This window comes from Eleutherodactylus coqui, chromosome 1, assembly GCF_035609145.1.
Source record: "Eleutherodactylus coqui strain aEleCoq1 chromosome 1, aEleCoq1.hap1, whole genome shotgun sequence".
Taxonomy (NCBI): Eukaryota; Metazoa; Chordata; class Amphibia; order Anura; family Eleutherodactylidae; genus Eleutherodactylus; species Eleutherodactylus coqui.
This window is the reverse complement of record NC_089837.1, coordinates 319262351-319278374: the sequence shown is the minus strand read 5'-3', so window position 1 is coordinate 319278374 and position 16024 is coordinate 319262351. Positions and strand designations below refer to the sequence as shown.

The window sequence follows — 16024 nt, the reverse complement described above, 5'->3', positions numbered from 1 at the left end:
GATGGTTTATAGCTGCAGGAAAATTTATTTTTTTTGTGCTGCCTTGTCCTGTATCACATTGCCAATTGCTCAGAATGCTATTCCCCCTAACCTACAACAATGTAAAATAGAAGCAGTACTCCATTACCTTCTGTGAGATGTGCACGGTTTATTCCCCCTTGGTTACAACAACGTTTCAGTACTGTGTCGGGGCAATTTGCAATGAGAAGTTGAAATGTTCCTGTACAAATCCCAGGTAAATAAGCCTTGCACATCTCACAAGATAGTAGAGTACTGCTTCTATTTTACAGACGTTCACCATTCTGCTTCATTCATTTGGACATACCTCCTAATATGCAAGTTTAGGTTCATCAAAGATTAACCAGTTCTCAAACACTATTGCCAGCGGTGAACCAAAAGTTCAGGGCTAAAAAATATTGTAGGTTGTTACAAAGCTTCCATCAGTCATAATATTGAAACCACGGACAGGTGTGGTGAATAATTATCTGGGGACAATGACCTCTGTCACAGGGCAGGATTTATTAGGCAGCAGGTGAACAGTAAACAGGAAAAATGGGCAAGCATGAGGATCTCAGCGACAAGTGCCGGAATGTAATGGCTAAACGACTGGGTCAGACCATCTCTATAACAGCTTTTGTTAGGTGTTCCCAGTATGTAGTTGTTAGTACATGCCAAAAGTGATCCAAGGAGGGACAACCGGTTAACTATTAAAGGGTCATTGGCCCAAGGCTCGTAAGGAGCAAAGGCCAGTCTGATCCCATCCTGCAGAAAAGCTACTGTAGCACAAGCTGAAAATGTTAACCCTTTCCAATCCAATTTGTATCCTGGTTTTCCTAGGGGGCTTACTCTTTTTCTGCTGTTATACAACAGCGCTATATGCTGGCTAAAGCCAGTACTGCATGAGGTGACCCGTTGGATAGACTCTGACAGCAGAGAGGCTGGCAATATACAGTAAGAGAACCCCGACAAACGTCTTCCAACATCGGAGCTGTACAGCCTTAAATCATAATGTCTACAGAGGTCAGACAGTGGATTGGAAAAGGTTAATGGTAGTCACAATTGTTTTGAACTCTATGCCTCAATGGGTCACAACTGTTTCAGTGGCATGAGAGGGATCTATATAATATTAGGTACCTAATGTAAATGTTATGGTGTATTTGTGTATGTGTTGCAAATGTCTTAACACTCATGGAAATCACTCTTATTTTACTGCACTGTGACACCATAACATCTCTGGCATCACCAGTCCTCGCTGTTTAGTCCTCAGTAATGCAGGTCATGCCTTGAATTATTGCTTTAGCTTTCTAAACGTAAGTGTCTCTGATTACCAGCAAAAATCCAGTGTTGCAAACTAGTTATTCCTAAATCATCTCTAACACAGAACTCACAACATTTACAGGGGTATTACACTACCCCTCCATGTCCTTTACCCCCACTACTTCATTGCTCTAGAACAGGGGTGTGCAAACTTTTCTCGTCCACGGGCCAGATTGTCATATTGAACCACTCCCAATGCCCACAATATGAATTATCAACTGAGACATGTACTGCATATCCCCAATCCTCACTGTCGAGAGGAGGAGGCCATGCATGCATATGGTTCTCTGCGTTGTAGATGATGGGTGTTGTGGGAACAGTTTAGCATTTCATAAATTCCATAAACCACTGCATGCAAAGATGGCCACCACTAACTCATGTACTCCTTTCTGGAGTGCCAAACAGGGGTCATGGGACCCCACATTCTTCTGATATATGGGTGTAACAGGCTAGTCATTAGGCCAAGATGCTACATATAAATCCTGTGAGTGACTACCAACTGTAACATTCCCGGAGGGAGTTACCGGAGAAAAGGATAGGGCCAGTAGTCCTCAAGATAAGGGGGGTAGTAGTTGTCAGTTCGTGACGCCACTGTTCCACACACCGCCATTCATACACGGCGGATTAATAACACTGGACAAGTGTATAGTACCTCGGGTCCTCCGGAACGATGAAGGCCCGGTAAAAACTTTACTAGTGACTGTTAAACACGGTACAACAAACTTCAGCAGGCAGACTTTACAGTGCAGGCAAATTAGTAAATACTAAGCAATACTTGACATGAAAGTCAATGGCCACAGAAACGCAGTAATGATCCCGCTCTCATAGACTTCAGCACGCGTGGGTGTCAGTTAAAGGTGTACCACTATACAGTGATACAGACTTCAGACGGCCGCATAGGAATCATAAACAGACTTAAGATTATTTCCAGCGGTTCGGTAGACTTCTGCACTGATATTAGTAATAGAAACGTATAGTCACTTGAAGAGCTACTTACTTACAATGGCTCTCTTGGGATAGGACTTTTTGGGGACAGAACATTTAGGCTCAATCACTCCCATGAGCTTCACATACGGTTGGGTAGTCTTTCCTTCTCTTCCATCTTCAGCGACACAAGGGCTGATGGTGCCCTCATGCGCCTCTGTGGTAGCAAATCCTCAGATGGTAGATGGGTGCTCCTCAGCAGCAAAGACAGAATTCCGAACTCAACCTAATCACTCATACCTATAGATTCATCCACACCATGTCACATGACACTGTAAGATAGATACATTCAACATGCAGCAAGGCTCACAGGCAATGATTTTAAGGGAGTTAACCCTTCAGACGCTGCAGCTGTGCAACACGCATACAGAAAATAGACATGACAGGTTTGCACAATGCATCCACATAATACAAACATGTATGACAATTATGGAGGGGACCAGGATGGTTTTCTGAGACACTACATGGGGGATCTAGAAATGGCTACACAATGCTCATTTGCCTGCCCCTGCTTTTGAGCTGTGTGCCACTTCCCTTCTCTCTGACATGAAAACTACATGTAAGCAGCCACAAAGCGACAAGCATTTCTTTAACCAGTTGGTTAAGGGATGCACAGAATGGCAGATTTTGCACCCCTACTCTAGAACAATTGCTTGGCCTTATATTACATATCATATATAGAAAGCCCCGCACTGTTACTAGATCTAGCATCCTCCAGCTACTGTATATCATTAAAATCTCAGCAATAAAACTGTTGGCATATTTGTATAGCGTCATAGAAGTAGGTTGTTAGATAACAATAGCAGCACAAATTCTCTTTCCTCTTACAATCATTCATTTGAAGTAAGTGGGAACCGATGCAGTAAGAAGAATAACACAGCAGAAAAAGAAGTGATTATTTCGTCTTCTTGTCACTGTATTTACGAACATCGGATATCTCACCAAGGACATTGAGAGTTGTTTCTTTTTACTTACAGAAAATGTATTCTGTTTCAAATGAAAGTATCTTCCTTCTTGCAGGATCCTGAAGTTCCTTGTAGCAAAGAGGAAGTTCAAGGAGACTCTCCGTCCCTACGATGTAAAGGATGTCATTGAGCAGTACTCTGCTGGTCATCTGGACATGCTTGGGCGAATAAAGAGTTTGCAATGCCGGTCAGTGGTACATTGTAATATTGGTGCTCTGGGGTACATTGTGCAATGAGTGAAAACATCCTGGGACTACATGCTGCATGAGAGCTCCATACTGTAGATCATAAACCGTAGCATAGCTATAGTCAGCATATCTCACCTTTATAATACCAATAGGCCCAGTTCACCATATATAAAATTGTTATTAGTAGTCATAAGGCAGGTGTCACACAATGTTTTTTGGGAAAACCACCACTGCACTTTGAGATGCAGTTTGTTTAGCATAAGCCAGAAGTGGAATGAACAGTAAGGAGAAGGTTAAGGATGCCTTTGCACAAGTGTAATGTTTCCACAATCCACACTTAAAGGGGTTCTGACATGAAAAAAAAAAATTGTACTCACCTTGCCTGGCCTGGCCCGATCGCCAGGCATGTCCCCTCCAGCCGGCATCTTCTTCTGTGCCTTTAAAGCAGAGCAGGAGCGGTCAAAAAGACCGCTTCCTGCTCTGGTCCGTCCGTCAGGCACTTCCGAGGTCAACGGACGGACCGCCACAGCAAGCACGTCACAAGCAGTGCTTGCTGTGGGCGGCCCGTCCGTCCTGGCTGAACTCCGGAGTGCTGCGCATGCGCAGTGGAGACAGAGCCCGTCCTGACTCCTGTCAGAGGGCACCTCTCCACTGCGCATGCGCGCGATCCCGGAGCGGCGCGGCTGCTGGAGGAAGAAGACTGCCTGCCGGGAGGCATACTAGCACTTTCTGCTTAGGTTAAGCAGCGCTGCTGATTAGAGCCACCTGATTGGCTCTTCAGCACCACGTGACTGCACAGCGTGCACCAATCAGGGGGCTCTAGTCAGGCTGCTTAACCGAAGCAGAAAGTGCTAATATGCTGCCGGGAGATGACCCCCCGATGTCAACAACAACAGGAGAACAGGTAAGTATAAGATTTTTATGCTTTAGCAGCCATTAACCCATTGGTTCCCTGGGTCCATTAGGCAGACCAGGGAACAATGGCTGCTAAAGCATAAAAAAATTATTCATGTCAGAACCCCTTTAAAGACGCAGCTAAGCCTCCTGTCCACGGGTGATATGTCACTGCGTTATCCGCGGCAATAATCCGTCCACAGTGAACGCTTCCCATAGACTTAACTGTGGAAAGCGCAGCCCGACGTCCACGAGCGGAGAATCATAGTGATTCTCCGCTCGCGGGATTCAAATCGTGACTTGCTGCGATTTGCCGCAATTCTCCACGGTGCACCTGTCTATCAGATAGGCTCATCGTGGAGACCTGTCAGTTTTCCCCCTCCTCCCCCATGGAGGAATATCGCTAGCGATATTCCGTCACGGCCGTGGACAGGCAGTCTTAATCTGCTTTGGTGCGGAATTTTAGGTGCAGGTCCTTAAAAAATCTTTCCTGGCGTTGGCTTCAAAAAAACTCGATTAAAAACTGCAGTTGTGTTTTCCAAAACACTCCCTGTGTGAAACCAGGCTTATATAACTATATTTTATATTTTGCAGTGTGGACCAAATTGTAGGTCGGGGTCCTATTCCCATGGAAAAGAAGCCAAGGGAGAAAGGGGAGAAGCTACCTACTATTGGATCTGAAGCTGATGCAGCCGATGAGATGAGCATGATGGGGAGAGTGGTAAAGGTAGAGAGACAGGTGAGGGGAACCTCTACAAATACAGGACAAGGACATTTTAATATGAGTGTATTATAGATGAATGGCCTAGTCATCCGAACTCACAGCATCCTAGGGTTATGTGATACTGGATGTTTAGGTCAGTAGACCCACGATTGGATCCGAACACTCTTTCATACTACAGGCACAAAAGTGCGCTCTTATAACACTAGTCTGAAAGCAGCCTTTAGTTTACTCGCAGGAAACAGCGCATTGCAATCAGCAGGAGTAAATTACTATAATACAACTGTGTATAGCCGTAAATGCCTAATATTGAATCATATAATATAGGCCAGTAATAGAATTGCTATAATGTAAATGACTTCTATGGTTTCCAGAATTCTGTCAGAGGACGGTTAACCTTAGACGCAGATATGTGTTCTGAAGGTTTGTGTTTGAAAGCTAACATTGTGATTACATGCTGTGTAATGTGCACTGTTCTCTGTAAACTAAAATGTAGTGCAGCGAAGTAGCTCAGATTACCGGCTGGTAAAAGCTACATTTTGTGTGATGAGAGTGTTTAACATTATATGAATTACAGTACGTGCTGCAGCTCCAGGTGAAGAAGCGAGATTATTGCACTGCGTAGTAGAAGTGTTTTATTGTATGAGCACTGGTAAATACTGGTTAGCTATTCAACAGCAGCGTATCATAGGAAAGACTTCGTTCACAGAAAAAAAGGATTCTCCCAAACCTTTCTAAGGCCTCCTTCACACAGGTCATTGAATTGAATGGCTGTGATTGGTTCATCAAGCGCGGGCTCTGATTGGCTGAGCCAGTGCTCGAGAACCAATCAGAGCAATCTCTTACTGGAGTCAGGATTTTCAATCCCCGTTACCAGCAAGAGATGCTCTATCGGCGCTGAAAAGTGCACAGAAAACTTCAGGAACACCGGAGAGCAGCGGGAGGGACCCGGACGGCGCCTGCTACGTGAGTATTGTTTTTTTTTTTACATAGTGTAGCTTAGGGTGTGTTGCACTGGCAAAAAGACGGTACCAAGTTGTGTTACGTTTTCAGCAGTGCTGAAAACTCTGCCCATACATTTCAATGGGCGATGCACAGCGTTTAAAAGCGCTGAAACACCCAAAAATAGATCGTTCGCCGTGATCGAGCAGCTGTCTGCACCTGTGTGAAAGGTCCCATTGAAAACAATGGGAGTGCTGTACCGTGATTGGAGCGAAGCTGAAACCGCCGCTCTAATCGAGGTAAATAGTGCCTGGGTGAGGGGGGGCCTAAATGTAAAGCTGTTTTTCACTGCTTAAGGACTCCTTCACACAAACGTCATTTCAGCACCCTGATAGCTGCACTAAAAAAAACACGGCCATCAGAGCTTAAAATCAAGTGAACAGATATTTTTCATGATTCTTGCAGTGCACTGACGCCACAGCCTGAGGATCCCTCGGCTGCCAGAACAAGGTAAAATGACGTGAAATGCCTCACTAGAGGCACATGTCATTGTTTAGCAGCGCTCCCCACTGCTCAACTCCCTCCCCCTCCGTTTGCCAGCGGGAAAGGAGGTGGGCAGTGACGAGCACATGTCATTGTTTAGCGTTTAGCAGCTCTCCCTGCTGATAAATTCCCTCCCCAGCTCCTCTAGACCCCCATAGGAGTATATGGAGTCACCGGCGTTTTGCCATCAAAAGATAGGACAAGACCTATCTTCTGGCGCATTAGAAATTTTGCTGTTAAAATAACATGCCTATGTCCTATCTTTTGATAGCTCTTCTAAACTGCCTCCCCCTTTCCGCCCCCTCGCCAACTTTGGGCAAGGGGAGGGGGCAGGGCAGGCACTAGGGTGCTAAGCTCCCGCCCTCTCTCCGCCCCTTGTCGGCTGCCAGAAATGGGAGCCCCCTCCTATTGCAAAAAGCCGGCAAGTGGCGGTGAGAAGGAGGGAAGGGGGTGGGAGTTTAGCAGACATGCTCCTAAACTTCCTCCCACCTCCCTTCTCCGGCAGCTACCATAGGTTCCCATAGTCTATGGGCCAGACGGTGTTTTCTGGCCAGAAAGATAGTTCCTGAACTTTTATACTGTGGGAGCTTTTATACTGTGGGAATACGCCCATCCCAACTGATGACTTGTAAACCAATGCATCAGATGGGCGGTGTACATGAAAGATTACACTGGCTTACACTGTTTAGAGTTATTTCCAATGTTAACATAGTACTTCCCTTGGAGTTAGAACACTGTTCTAACCGCATGAGTTGTTACAGAACATAATGTGTTCTAACTCCTGGTCATAGCTTACTATTTCATATGATAACTTCAATAAGAACATTCCCTTCAGTTCTGAAAGAAAATGATAACTTTTGCATATGAAGATACTGTTTATACACAAGTTATACATTGTTTCACAAGTATTACAAGTAATGTTAATGGAAAGTAACACTAACTAATTATTAGTATTCCCTTCAGAAGAGCCTCCCAACATGCCCTATGCTCTCTTGAAAGCATTACAGTTTTACGGTCTCTTACTTTTAGCCTATTGGCTTTGTACTTGATAGTGTTCAGCTTTGCAACTGGAAGAATGTTTTCTATCACTCCACTTCTAGCTTGTTTTCTATTCACAAAGCTGGCTGGCTTGAATTCCCGAACCTTCTTGTAGGGACGTCTAGTACATGACTAATGTTTTTTTGTATAGGCTGTCAGATTAGCCTGTGTATATGAAAGTTTTTGGTAAGATGCAAATTGGGTCACAGTTTTGTAATTGTAGATGTCCTGAGAGCTGAGCTGAATGACTATGTATTTTTTATATATATGACCATAGGAGGTCACTGTTGTGATTGGCTGCAGCTGTCACATGTCCTGGTCAGCAGCAACCGGGATGAGCAAAGTGCTTGTGAAGCAATTTTAGGTAGTGGGAAAACCCCATTAACAACAATTTGATGTAGTTTTACACCATGTGCAATTCCACTGTCCAGCCTCACCAGCGCCATACACCTAATACAAGCTATTGGTCAGAGGAGTTGGAACACTATGGCTTGGATACACAGGGAATTTGAAAACACAAGGGAATAGTTAGGCTGCACAGACTTTTAAATCATGATGCAGGTTTGTCCTGTGCCGATGTGAACGCCCCTGGCAGCACAAAAAATACAGTAAAATGCAAAAAATTGTGCAATAGTGAGCATTTTTGCACATACACCCAAGTGAAGCTGCCCTGAGGGCTTCTACCCACCAGCGTTTTTTTAACGCTGCGATATCACTGTGTTTTTTCCAATGGGACTTTCTAATGTTAAAATCGCATCGCACAAAAATCACAAGTTTGTGCTTTTGCGAATTTTGTGCGATGCAATTTTACATATAGAAATTCACATTGAAAAAAAATGCAGCGATATCGCGGCGTGTAAAAAAAAAACCCTAGTGGGTAAAAGCCTTAAGGCTGCTCACACATGCGTTTAGAAAACACCACTCGAAATCACAGCATTTTACCACAATTTCAAGCGGTGTTTTTGAACACATTGCACAGTGTTTGACAGCGCTTTTTAATGCACCCCATCATTGGGATGGGTGATGAGGTGCGTTAAAAAGCACTAAAACGCGTGAAAATGCTGCATTCGAGCGCTGGTCTGTGAGGCCCCACTTAAATCAATGGCAGTGTTGTACCACAGTTAGCACGGTGTTCAAGGTGCTGCACTATTCACAATAAGGGCATGGTGCATGTGACAGCGGCCTAAGGCCTCCCACACACAGGCGTTTGCAGAAACGCAGCATTTTTCAACACTGCATTTACTGCTGTTTCAGCCCAGTTTCAACAGCTGTTTCTGGCACAGCTTAACACGCAGCCAGGGATGCTGGAAAAAAAAACAGTCCTTACCTAGAAAGTGCCGTCGGGGTGCTCGCCGGTGTTTTCTGTTGTTCTGGGCCAGCTACCAGGCACTTGTCAAGCCAACAGAGGATCTTTTGCTAGTGATGGGGTTTGAAGACTCCGCCTCCAGCAAGAGATTGCTCCGATTGCCTGAGTCAGCTGAGTGTCAGCCAATCACAGCCAGCACTGGATGCACCAATCACAGTCATTCAAGGGAGGCAGGGATTTCAATCCCCGTCACTAGCAATAGACAAATGCTCGGCAGCCAGCCTGAAACTACGGAGAACACTGGCGGGGTCCCTGACGGCATCTGCTAGGTGAGTATGGATTTTTTTCCCCCTCAGGTAGTGTAGCTAGGGCATTTAGCGCTTCCAAAAATGCAGTACCAAGTTGTGTTGCATTTTCGGCAGCGCTAAAACAAACTGCTTCCCATTCATTTGAATGGGCAACGCAGAGCTGAAAATGGCCAAAGATAGAACATGCATCGCTGTCAAAGTGCAGTGTTGAAGACACTGTGTTTTCACGCTCGTGTGAACAGCCCCACTGAAATGAATTGGAGCGTTATACAGCGTTTAGCGCTGCACTGAAAAAGCAGCACTAAACGCTGTACAAAACCGTCTGTGCAAGGGAGGCCTAAGACAGCGATGTGGTGTGGATTTCAGTTCACCTTTCACCTCTTCCAATGAGGACCTGAAATTTACATTAAATTCCTGTGTTACATATGAATGCTGATACAGATATTTTTGTGGATCCGCACCAATGCTCACTATGCAAAATCTGCTATGTCTGCACATAGCCTTAAGGAGCACACAAGACAAAACATAGACTATGTATGCCTAGTGCATGACAGGGATTCATAACACACCAAAGAGAGAAGCCCTGTGCTATGCACTGACCCCTTGGGTTCTGTACTAGACAGTGTATCTGTTTTGCCTGAAGCGTTCCTGTAAGGGATACATCTATATTCCCTGACTGCTCATAAACAGGCACATTGAGTTGAGCTAGAAATTTTTTGCCATAAGAAGAAATAAGAGTTCAGGATTTGCAGGTTTTGTGTCTTTAATGCAGAGTTAACCGGGCAAAGATGTAATTTATAAAGATGTTTTCTCATATATCTAGTTTTCCTTTATATTATTATAGACAATCCTCTGACAATTGTGACACATCATAACATTCCAACGTGTTCTCCTTTTATCGGAGACTAATCCCGATCTTCTTTCAGGCTGTAATTGTCAAAAGTAACCTAGTTTATTTCTTTTACAGGTTCAATCAATTGAAGAGAAACTTGATGTCCTCCTCGGTTTTTATTCTCAATGTCTAAAGAAGGGTCCTACCAGCTCCTCTACATTGACCTCCATGCAGTTGCCACTAATAGACCATGATATGACATCTGACTACCATAGTCCTGTGGATCAGGTTGATATATCTGTGTCTGCACAGACACTGAATATTTCCCGTTCTGACAGCACCAACATTGAATGAAGACCTCTCAGTACTTGGCTAGAGTTGCCTTGTGCCTCCAGCTTCTCTACTGATAATTGGTAGTGTCACGGGTTCTCCGCTATTGGAACAGACACCATTTCATGGCTGGATTGGCTCCAGTACTCTCTGCATCTTACAACATAATGAACATAAATTATTATTATGCAAGTCTTCTGGACATGAAATCCAGTGTAGTCGCAGAGAGGTGAGAAGGACTAGTAAAGCCATACTCTCTCTGCGCTGTGCTGATCTATGGCTAGGAGAGATGAGTTCTTGAGTCTAGCGAAGTAACTGAGATACCAAGTTCTAAAAGGTCACAATAACGAGCTGCACTGTGGCCACTGTTAGCAATCCACAGGATTTCTGCATTGTCCTTTCTTGCATCCATGTCTTGCTAAGTTGGCGAGTGCCAGTTTTACAGCACTCAGCCGCTAGAAAGTGCCTCAAAGATCTTAATATGCAGATGCTGCTCCTGTCAATCGTTCATCTCCCGAGTGTGGGGCAGCACGTGCACTGGTGCACATGACACTCCAGCTTGTACTTCTGGTATTTTGCTCAGCCTAGACACTGGGACAAACTGATTTATGCATGGATTACCGTGATTCCAGCTTCATCTCCAGAGGTAGAAGAGTATCTTCCTTATCAGTTTCTGCCACCTGCTGGAGCGGAAGAGGAGTAGACAAATGAAAAGCGAACTGTTAGTGTGAACTGAATGGGTGTCTACACTTGTCTTTACCGAGGTGTGCGATTGTGGGATTGTTTGCGGAGATGAATGGATTATTATTATGTAAAAATATAGGATTTCTTAGTTTTTTTAATAATGGGGTGTTTGTGTAAATATACATTTGCACCAATATTATTTAAATTAGATGAACCCGTTATAAATGTAGTTTCCAGTGTAATGCCCAGTAATGATGTGTGGCTGTTTGTACATGCGTTGCTCATCCTCATGACCTCAGCTTCCGGACAGGAAGGTGCTTTGTTGGTCCCAGCGGTGGGCAGAGACGTTCTGTAAATAGCATTGTACTATCATGGAAAATTTCTTGTTTTGACTTTTGGGCAGGGACAAACATATGATATAATACAGACTCACAGACTTTATTTCTGTCCCATTTTAGGTAAAGCAAAACAGATTATAAACCAACAGCAACTGATCAATTCTACCCTCCTAGTAACTGGTAGGTCTATGCTCTGTGTATTGCATCCTTAGACAATTGGCTATTTTGGTAGTGCAATGAAACTGCACAGACTGCAGCTTTATTTTTTCATTACATTTATTAAAGTGACCAAAACTCATGCTAAAAAATTAAAAATTATCATTTATCAGTAGGATTGTTCAGAGTTCAAGTTGAAATCAGATTATGCAATAACCTACACAGCAAAAAGGCTACAAAAGCACAAAAGAGCAGCGTAACAAAAGGTTCTTGTTCAATCTAATGTAATAACAACACTGCTCAATATCAAATTCTGTTATTTGCTGCAGTATCTTGTAATACCAAGCCCTGAAAGTGGGGGCATTAATTGCTATTCTAAGGGTCTAGCAGGGAGAGACTAATTTAGTCATCACTGGATATTGCCAGGTAGATTGGAGTCCAAAGTTACTTCACTCATTGAAACTTGTCAGAAGAAAATGTTCATCTGCCTCTATACAAAAAATATACTGAGACTTCATTTAAACGAGCATGGTTTACACGCTGTTACAGCAGCATGTAAACCACGCTTCTATAGCAACCAATACACGGAGCAGCTCGTTCACCGCAGATTTCCTGCATGTCAGCAACGTGGTTTACATGCTGTTGTAACAGCGTGTAAACCACTCTCATCTGAACAAAGCCTTAAATAGAAACTCTTCCCAATACTATAGAAGCACCATCTAATACATGGTTATGAATGTATTTAAAGGGGTTATAAACTTTAGCAGATTCCATTCTCGTGACCCAATAAAATGACCTGGTCTCCATTGCATTTGTCCTGTAATACAGTACAGTCATACATGTGCAGCATTTACTACAGGCAAATGCAACCATATAACCCTCTCATCTCAGCCCTTACTCACTGGCGATAGACTTTTCTGCGATGCAAGAGTGAGTGAAAATGCATGATAATGAAACCTCTAGCCCTGGGAAAGCCCTCTAGCCCTGCTCCTGTCTCTCCAAATACGAGGAGATATGTAAGAGATCCCCTATTGCTCCGCCCCCTCTCTCTCCTCTATGGGGGATTCCTAGGCTGCTTCGCAATCTTCTCTTATTGATTTCAATGGGACAGGCGCTGCTGCTGCCAGCCCCATTGAATACAATGGGAGTTATCGCAGATTTTTCTTAGTTCTGCGAGGCTGGAGTGAACACATCGTAAATAAGAATGAAACCATTGAAAATAATTGGTTTCATAATCATGCCTTTTTTACTCACTCTCGCCAAGTCTATCGCCAGTGGGTATGAGCCCTAACCCCATAGCTACTATCTCACATCTCTTTTGAACTATGGCCATGAATTACGCAGGCTCAGTGAAGCATTAAAACCAGGTACAGAAAAATAAAAAATCTAGAACTGTCAACTATGTAATATGGCACAGGTGTTGTATGTCCAAATGTATCAGATGTGGTCCGAAACATCCAGTTGCATCATGTAAACCACGGCACGGTTGTCAGTGACACTCCATGTAGTACTTTTAGGGACATTGTTACCTTTTTTGCTTCTTGGAGAAACTTTTTTCTACTAAACCAAAAAACGCACCAAATAAAGTGTTGTTTCAAGCACACTGTATGCTCTTGTGTGAACCCAGTCTTTCTAAATCTGGGGCGCAGTAACAGGATGAATGTTTCCCCATTAGCCTTGTCTCTGTAGATGGAAGTATCTTTACACAAACACCCATTTCTGAGATTTGGTTTTACATGCATGAACTGTAGCTGTTGTATGTATGAGAGATTGGATTGGATGCAGTTGTATTCACAGGTATTGTGTAGGGTAGAATGTAATATATTCTATGTATGTACCGGGGCATGTGCCCCGATCAGTGAGTCATATTATTTGCACAGCTATCTCTCTAGGAGAAGCAATATTTAAATATATGCAAAGCATTGTGCTTCCCTGCATCGCTCTGTCTTCCATCCTCTTCCCATAGCACAAAGCATGATGTCCCACATCCTAAGCATGTAGTGGCTTCATCCCTTCAAGTTTTTTACATGATTACCTCTAGTCGTGCTTGCTATCTAGTCATTTCCAACACGTTTTGCCCCAAGAAGGCAAGCTGCTGCAAAAAGCCTGAAAAACATTTAATCGGATCTCATCATACATAACTGGAGCACAGGAATTTCTATTTCTGATCAGAACAAATTCCTCAAGTTCCAAAAAGGAAACAGCACACTGTCAGCTAATATTCCAAGCTGCATTAACCAATTATGAGCCCGTTTCCTATCCTCGCCATCATGGACTCCTCTGTGAAAGTCAAGACATGAGGTCAGAAAAGGAGACCCGCCATCTATTCTGATGTATTAGCAGGCTGGTAACAGCAAGCTTCTGCCTCTCCTGTAATAGGCCCTGAGTGCATGTACTTCTCGCCTAGTACTACAGAAACGTGCAATGAATACCAAGGGGTCTGAAACAAAACTAGGTCAGTCTCACTGAAATTGGGACAGCCGGAGGCTGTGTACTGCAAAAGTCTTTACTACACAAAAAAAGGGTAAATTTTACTTTCAGCAAAACTGACCAAAATGTCTCCCTTGTGACCGTCTACTGCTTTTATTTTAGTAGTTCATAAAGTTTACCAAATTTCCCCCCATTTACAGTAGCCCAAGAGAAGACAGGAGATTGTGGTACATTGTAATTGTAAGAGGTACAGTAAATGTCTGATAGTTCATGAAATCTTATCTACCTCACTGCAGACGAATGTCCTCTTGTCAGTATTTTACCAGGTTCCTCGTTATGTTCTACTGTTGGTATAATTAACTAATTGCTGTTCAAAGGAAACGGTTTCCTTCACCATCAGCCGTGCACATCAAACAGCTTCACATTTGGCAAGCCCCTGGATCGGTGGTGGATGATCTTAAATGTTATGAGCGAAGATAAGTCGTTACAATAGCCAATCAATCTTTGAGATGTGTATAAGCTAGTTATCCTCGGTCCACTTGTCTCCAGCTTTTTAGCTGCCTCCACATCTACGTTGGAACTTCCAGTTTCAGGTTCCGTCTGAGATCTGGTATAAAATACCAGAAGAGTCTCTGAATGGAACCCATTATAGTTAATCGGGGCCATTCGGTGCTGTTCGGTTCCATCATAAGACAGACCGTACAGCCGGGGGATTTCCCTTCCCTGCTCCCTGAACGGAGCAGGAAAATGGAATCCCCGACGCAGATGTGAAGGCAGCCTTACTGAGCAGGAGTAGAAAGTAACCAACTATCACAATTCACACTCCCCCAAAGTGCAGGAAACTGTACAGATGAAGCATGTTATGTGTCATCCTTCCATTAGAATTATCAGCCGCTGACCTGCAGGTAAAGCTGAAGATCTTTCCAGTAGTTGCCTGAACGCGTCCATAAGCAACAGTCCCATGTTGTCTGACATTGTAGTCATCGGCGTTACTGGTCTTATAAAGAAGAAGCCTGGAATGAGTCAAATGCATTCTTTAGAAAATGGAAAACTAAATCTGTGCTTTTCATTGGGCCATGCCGCATATATCTTGCCATGGGGTTTTAAACACGTTGAGGAGTATTTACTATGTGCAGGACGAGGATTGTGACTAAGATTCTTTTACTTTTTCACTACTAGTGAAAATCAAAAAGGTACAGACCAAGACTTTGCAAAAGGGGTAGTATAGAGGGAGCAGTATGGAGCTCTGCTGTATGGTATGTTGCCTATCCTTTCGGTGAGGACATTATTATGTATATTAAAGCCCTGCACATTTTAAATGATCCATTTGTACTGAGACTAAATCCTATACCAGGATGCATTTTACAGTATTTTTGCTGACACCTGTTGGAAGCTGAAAGCAATGCAGGTAGCTCCAATATTGTGCATAACCTTTCAGAAGGGCACCTAGTGCATGTATGATGTTAGTGTCCCAAATGGCAAGTGTATTGTTCGTAATGTGCAGAAATATACCAAGTTTTATATGTGGTTCTGATTCCCATAATCATATTGTTTTCAATGGAAAATTCTTGTCCCAGCTGAAAGGCAAGGATTTCCTAATGAGGTTTAGTTATGAAATCTCCCTAGTAGTGAAGGGATTGTTAACTAATCGATGTATTGCTTGATCGGAGGTGTCCTCTCTGGTTGGTGTCCCTTGCATCCTGGTGCCGGGATTATGATAGGATCCTGCACTATCTTCTTGAATGCTATGCATGCACAGGCATGGACCTAGGATCTGCATCCAATGTAAGAGGCCTTCCCTAGGAAGAACAATTTACCTGCTTCTTCCTCACCCTGTAAGATCACCAGAAAGAGGGGAATCATTTTCCTAAGGGGAAGATTATCTGTAGTTAGAACGTTGTTAGGAGAATGCTTTGAGCTACTGAAACTTGACTTGGAAATAGATGCGTTTGCAATAGAACAAATATGTACCTCACTAATTTATTTATTTCATTAAAATTTTACTTAAAAAGTTGGATGTTTCTGTGTTTTTCTTAACTTTTTTTTTT

General features: G+C 43.5%; 1 protein-coding gene across 4 annotated transcripts in view; it reads left to right on the top strand.

Annotated features, from left to right (window-relative positions):
• The window catches only part of KCNQ4 (potassium voltage-gated channel subfamily Q member 4), a 153681-nt gene extending 137701 nt beyond the window's left edge, over nucleotides 1-15980 (top strand). For all 4 annotated transcript variants that reach the window (XM_066575048.1, XM_066575047.1, XM_066575046.1 and 1 more), the window contains 3 exons: nucleotides 3322-3453; nucleotides 4943-5087; nucleotides 10174-15980. In XM_066575048.1, the coding sequence (XP_066431145.1) occupies nucleotides 3322-3453; nucleotides 4943-5087; nucleotides 10174-10392 (496 nt within the window). In that variant the 3' untranslated portion in view covers nucleotides 10393-15980. The remainder of the gene's footprint in view (nucleotides 1-3321; nucleotides 3454-4942; nucleotides 5088-10173) is intronic.
• Nucleotides 15981-16024: the final 44 nt, after the last annotated feature.